The following is a 6,000-nucleotide window of genomic DNA, read 5'->3' on the forward strand; positions in this document are numbered from 1 at the left end:
GGCTGGGCCTCACCTGAAGTTCTGTGCCACTGGAGCAGAAATCCAACTTTCCTCTGACTTGGGGTTCTAAATTCAGAAGGCAGGAGACCACCTAAAATTGACTGGACCAGAAACCCACAAGACTGGCAGGCAGGGGTGTGATGTGAGTCTGTGTGTGGATGTGTGCTCTTTGCAGAGTCTGAGAAGCCATTTGGTCTATTTCTGGGGCTCAAAATACTACCATGCTGTTATTTATTTGAGTTCATCCAGATTCTGTGATGACTTTTGGAACCAGGGCTCTCTCACTTTGTTTGGACCCCTTCTATAGGCAGGTCTGGTGCCTGGGATCCCATCAGGTTAGCATAGGGTTGGGGGGCGGTGAGACTGTGGGCTTCTTAGCCAGCAGGCACTACATTTCAGGGAAACGTCTGAATTCCTGTCTAGTAGGTAGGCCCAGCCGCTGAAGAGATAAAAGTCTTGGGAGTTGGGACCAGGATTGGCAGGTGGAGTTCTCTTCTCGACTCTGGGAAAACCCAGTGGAGAGCCAGCCCCAGACATGTACCACAACCTGTAAGGAGGTTCCTGTCTGTGAATTTAGGTTTTTCTTGCATTGAAAATGTAAAACGGGTCATGCTTGCCTGGCTGTTGGGACTTACTGGGCAGCTGGGAGGTGGGGTGGGAATGTCAGAAGCTGCTCAGCCCTGGCCTCGGGAACCCTGAGATTCTAGATTTATCCTCTTGATTTCTAGTGTTCCTGTGGCTCCCCCCAGGAATGCAGGGCCTAGCGGTGTGTGTGTGTGTTGGGAGAATCAGGGGCATCAGCTCCTTCCCTAAAGTATGGGAATGGCCATCAGCAGACCCAGGCCAAACTCCAGCAGAGAGGAGTCACGACTCTGAATCCCCGTTCCTAGGCAAGGCAGCCTTGCCGTGGCCCACACGAGAGGACAATTGGCACCCTCTCCCGCCCCCCCCTCCAAGGGATCATACCATCACCTCCCCATTTTTTTTATAATTTCTTAAATAGTATAGGTGGTTTCCTAATATCATAAACATTAACTCGGCAAACATTTGTTGAGCCTCTACTCTGTGCAAGGCACTGGGAAGTATTAAGACAGAGTGCATCTTTTAAATATCTCACAGCCTGATGGAGAAGTTGCTTATTTCTGGATGACAAAATCTAGGATCTAAGAGGTTATGTGTGCAAGAGGTCCCTCTGTGGCAGAGCTGGGACTCGAACCAGACCATATTAGGTTACTTCTACCTCCTTTTCCAGGGATCTTGGCCGCTCTGTTGAGATGGATTTCCTTTGCTCCGTTGGATGGGCACTGAACTAATTAATAGTGGTCTGGGCGTGAGGGCTCATGGTTTGTAAGGGCAGTCAGTAGTGGAGTGAGGACTGGGGTAGTCTCAGACTTAATGCGCAGGGGGCATCACCAAGCCACCCTAGGGTCAGTGCAGAGACCAGCTCTAGAGAAGGGCCAAGGGCACTTCTCTTTGAGTCACTTGAGTATTTCGTTGGGGGACAGATTTTCCCCTATTCTGCCACAGCTGTGGAGTCATCATTTCCAGCCTTCTGACCCCCTTCCTAACTGAGCCTCCATTCTACCCGTCAGCTCTCAGGAGGCCCGGCGGCCAGGCGGTTCCTGGGTTCCTCCAATGCCTCGAGCGGGGAAAAGACGCGCAGAGCGTGTCTCGCCTCTCCTTGCGGTCAAGGTTGCACTCCATTCCCCAGCACGGACTAACCATGGGAAAAGCGCTACCTTGGCCGATTAGAGCCTCTCCCTCTCGGGCACGTACAAGGAGCCTTTGAATACGCTGCTCTTTTCGCCAACAACTGTCCCCCCCCTAGGTCCCCGCCCCCATGCTCTCAGCGCCTAGACCAGCACGAGGCCCCAGGACAGCGCGATCTAATCAGTCCCGCGTCGGATAAGCTTCTAATTAAAAGAGCCCTCCCTCCCCTCCGCTGACGCTTTCGCCTCGGCCCCTCCGGGGGGGGGGGGTCTTGAGGGAGGGGGGTGGAGGCTGGCCTTTGTCCCCGGGTCTTCGTGTCCTGTAAGGTGGGGGGCCTTGGGAACCTCGCTGGACGCGGAGCCGACGCGGCGGGTGCGGGAACTGCAGCCTGCAATCCCACAGTTGGCGGAGCCCGCCTTCAAGAACAGCACCGTGCCCTGGGCCACAGCTTCTACTCATCAGTTCAGAAATGGAGAAGGGTTTGTCTAGGGACAATTTCTTTGCGGCTTCTGTTTCTCCTGGTTAAAAAAATTTCTTTCAAAATTCGGCCTTTTTTCTGCAAAATGTGGCACTGAGAGCCAAATTTCGTTCGTAAGCTGACAGGCCTCAATCAGGGCTGTGCCTTTGCTCCCAAAAGGAGGCCCAAGGTTCTCACCCAGCCCTGACAGCTAATGGGGCGGGGGGTTATCTTTGCCTACTTAGCAGGCAATAGATTGAGGACTCTGGGGTCATGCAAATTATGAAAGCTTCTTAAGTTGTCAACTTGTGGCACCAAGCAGTGTGCGAGACTTGGCCTGCCTAGTACAATCCAGTAATTGGGACCTGTACCCACCCTCTTCCCCACTCCACTCCAACACGTAACACTGCCCAGTGTGGGTAGGAGAGGCTGGGTTTTTGTTTTTCTTTGGGGGTTATGTTTCAAAGATTGGGGTAATGGTCTCCTTCCTTTTTCCATTCTAAGTCTTCACAGACACTTGTCACAGAGCCTCTGTCACGCCTGGGGCAAGAGTAGGGGGTGAGGGGCCTTTTCACCCACCCACTCCCCCAAAATTGAATGGAGTTTGGAGATCCAGTGCAGGGACTGGGTGGGGGTGGGCTGGCACTGTGGCCCTGCATGAAGGCTGTGTGAGCATCAGGGCAGATCTCATTCACCTCCTGTCCTGGACCCTCAGTCCTGAGACTCTTGGGGACTGCGTGTATAGAAGGAGGGAATCCCACTAGTCAGTCTGTTCAGGGTTCCAGGACTGATCTTTATCTTAGCTGGAGGATGCTTTTTCCCCAGAGATGGCAACAGTTTCCCAAAAGCTGGTGAGGAATAGATTTAAAGCAATTTAATAACAATTACAGAAAGAGATTACATTTTTCAATCAAGACACTAATCAAGACTTTTTTTTTTTTTTAACCCAGCCTTCGGGGAGTTGGGGAAGAACACAGTTGCCCTTAGTTTTTCCGCAGGGAAACTAGCAGGGGGCCTGGGCACTGCCATGAAGGGAAACGGAGGTACAGTCCGGCACATTCTAAAACAAGCGCCCTTCCCCGCCTGGAGCGCAAGGAACGTGGCCCCCACAGTGGTAGAGTTAGGGACGCACTGGGTGCGAGTTGGGTCCGAGGGGGTAAGGAGGAGGGCATAGGACCGAGGCCGGCGGGGCCATCTGGAAGGGCCTCACCAGCTTTCCTGAGGGCCGTGGGTGTCGTGGTGTAGGGTCGCGCAGCTTCAGATAACATTACTCGGTAATTACTCTTCCCATTTAAAGCCCATGCCGTTTAACTGGCTCCGAGTAATTAATGAAAGTTGGTGCGCGGTCCCCTGATTTACGGCTCCGAGTCAGCTCGGGGTCAGCCGAACAGATTCATTTCGCTCGCCCGCGCTGCCCCGGAGCAAGAGCCGCGGTGTTTGTTTTTGAAGAAGAACTTTCTCTGGCGAGCGGTTGGCGGTTTTCATACTTCACTTGCCCGAGGTTCGACTCAGAAGCAGAAGGCAAGGTGGAAGAAGACAAGGGCGTAAATGAATTGGAAAAGGCGGGGAGGTCAGAGTTTTTCTTGAGAAAAGGCGGGGAGCCGCTCCGAGGTCACACATTTGGGCTTGGACCAGGCTCCCCGCCGAAAGTTCTGGAGACCGGTGGGGTGGCATCACCCTATGCTGGGGTTTCGAGTACGGGGGCCAGGCGCTTCTCTACCCTGGTTCTGCTTCAGAATCACCGACCCAGTCTCACCCCTGACGCTGTGCTTCTCTCCGCCGCGCTCGCAGGATACAGCACAGTCACCTTCGACGGGACGCCCAGCTACGGTCACACGCCCTCGCACCACGCGGCGCAGTTCCCTAACCACTCTTTCAAGCACGAGGACCCCATGGGCCAGCAGGGCTCTCTGGGTAAGCAGGCGGGAATGAGGTGGGGTCCTTCTCTCTTTCTTCCATGCCACTCCCGTCCCCATAATTTCCAAACCACAGCAAATCGGGAAAGGGAGAAGAGGACATCTAAAGGGATTTTTAGAAATAATCAGCCCAATCTCACTCAATTTAAAAGAAAAGATTGAGTTTTGTCCCGCTCCCCCCCCCCAAGTATGTTAGGGACAGCTCCACTCAAACAAGCCTACGAATATGTCTACGTGTTCTACGAAGTGGCTAATAAAGGACTGTGCAGTGAGAAGCTGATTAGCTCCTTACGATCTGCACGCCCTCTCTCGGCACGCGCTGGCATCCAGACCCCTTGCCCCCAGTTTAGCCGAGGAGACTAGCTGGGGATGCTCTCTGTCCCAGCCCCTGCCCTCGGCCTCGCCCCGCGCGTCCCCACTCCCACCCCGAGCCCTTGGGGCGCGCTCACCCCGCTCTCCTCGGCTCTCCGCAGGCGAGCAGCAGTACTCTGTGCCGCCCCCCGTCTATGGCTGCCACACCCCCACCGACAGCTGCACTGGCAGCCAGGCCCTTCTGCTGAGGACGCCCTACAGCAGGTAGGAAGGCGCTCGCCACGGTGTCTGGGGCGCGCGAGCCGGCGGGAGCGGGAACGTCCGACGCGGGCAGCCCCGACCGCGGGCAAGCAGGGTCCTGGAGGCAAAGGACACCTTTAGCTACTTAAAGCAAATTAAAGCAGATCTCCAGGCTCTGATTTGAAAGAAGTAGGTTTCCTCGTCTCCTGGTGTTCTTGGTTGTTTTGTTTTTTGTTTTTTTTTTTAATATAAATGAGGGCGATTACTGTTTGAGCTGAAGAGTGGGGCTTCAAGAAGTTATTTTTTAAAGGGCTCCTTATTTTTTAAAGTCCTTTTTAAAGGACTTGAACTCGCTCGCGACCAAAGATTAAACATGGACTCGACTCGCACTCCGGTCTTCTCCCGTCTCAGCCCCCTCCTCGCCCACTAGCCACACGGGCCGGCCTTCTCTGGGGGTAATTCGAGGGCGCGTACACTCTGACCGCAGCCTTCTCCCTACCCCTGTGCCCCAGAGTGTCCCGCTGCGGCGGCGCTCGGTGGGCGTGGTTCCCAGCTCCAGGCTCCGGGCAGGGACCGGACCCGGACTGTGTGCCGGGCTGCGGTCGGGTCGCAGCAGCGTCCTCCGGGGACACGGCTCCAGCCCGCGCCCGCCCTCCTTCCCGTTCCTGGGAGGCAGAAGACCAGCTTTTTTTCCTTCCAAGCTTTTTTCCCCGTCCCTTGTGCGTTCTCCCGGCTCTCCCTCCACCCTCCACCTTCTCTCCCCCAAATTTATTCTTCAACTTTGGGTGAACTTGGCCGGCATCCCGCTTCTCCGATAGCGTTGCCTAGTAACTGGTGCACACACCGGCGCGCGCGGGGCTGGAAGGTGGAGCGGGGGGAGGGAAGTGGCCGCTCTCGGCCTTCGAGGCGGGGGATTGGGCGCGCATTACCTCATATTCCGCCCCTCCCCCTCCCCCCCCCCCACCCCGGTGCTACGGGGATCCTGATACCGACTGCCCCCAAATGCATCTCCATCCTGCCCCCTCTGATCGAGGACCCGGGGCTGACGTCAAGGGAAGGAGGTAGTGAGGTAATGAAGGAAGGAAAAGCGCCTGCCCTGGGAGATTGGGTGGGGGGAATGGCCGCGCCTGGGGGACTTCTTAGTCCCACAGGTGGAGGAGGGGAAGGAATCTTCGCTCCCGAGCGGGCGGCGCATCCCAAAGGCCGGGTGTGCTTATGAACTTGAGCCTGGAACTGGTCTGATTCCCCTATCCGGTGGAAGTACAGGGTCGAGCCCCTTCTATTATGTATGCTTGAGCCCACGGACTTCGGAAACCTTTCCGTTTGATGGGAAAATCCGGCATACCTAATCGGATCTTGGATTCG

General features: G+C 55.6%; 1 protein-coding gene across 7 annotated transcripts in view; it reads left to right on the top strand.

Annotated features, from left to right (window-relative positions):
• Positions 1-6,000, top strand: part of WT1 (WT1 transcription factor) — a 50,129-nt gene that overhangs the window by 2,136 nt on the left and 41,993 nt on the right. For 2 of the 7 annotated variants that reach the window (XM_040495525.1, XM_040495527.1), the window contains exon 1: positions 5,574-5,704. Coding sequence is in view for 5 of the 7 variants with exons in the window: in XM_040495521.1 (XP_040351455.1) it covers positions 3,716-3,737; positions 3,959-4,081; positions 4,557-4,659 (248 nt within the window). In the remaining 2 variants the exon portion in view is untranslated. Of the gene's footprint in view, positions 1-2,026; positions 2,190-2,928; positions 3,738-3,958; positions 4,082-4,556; positions 4,660-5,573; positions 5,705-6,000 lie in introns of those variants that run through there. The other 5 variants (XM_040495523.1, XM_040495522.1, XM_040495524.1 and 2 more) reach the window with 5 other exon arrangements.

This window comes from Herpailurus yagouaroundi, unplaced genomic scaffold, assembly GCF_014898765.1.
Source record: "Herpailurus yagouaroundi ecotype Mexico unplaced genomic scaffold, PumYag 187, whole genome shotgun sequence".
NCBI classification, from domain to species: Eukaryota; Metazoa; Chordata; class Mammalia; order Carnivora; family Felidae; genus Herpailurus; species Herpailurus yagouaroundi.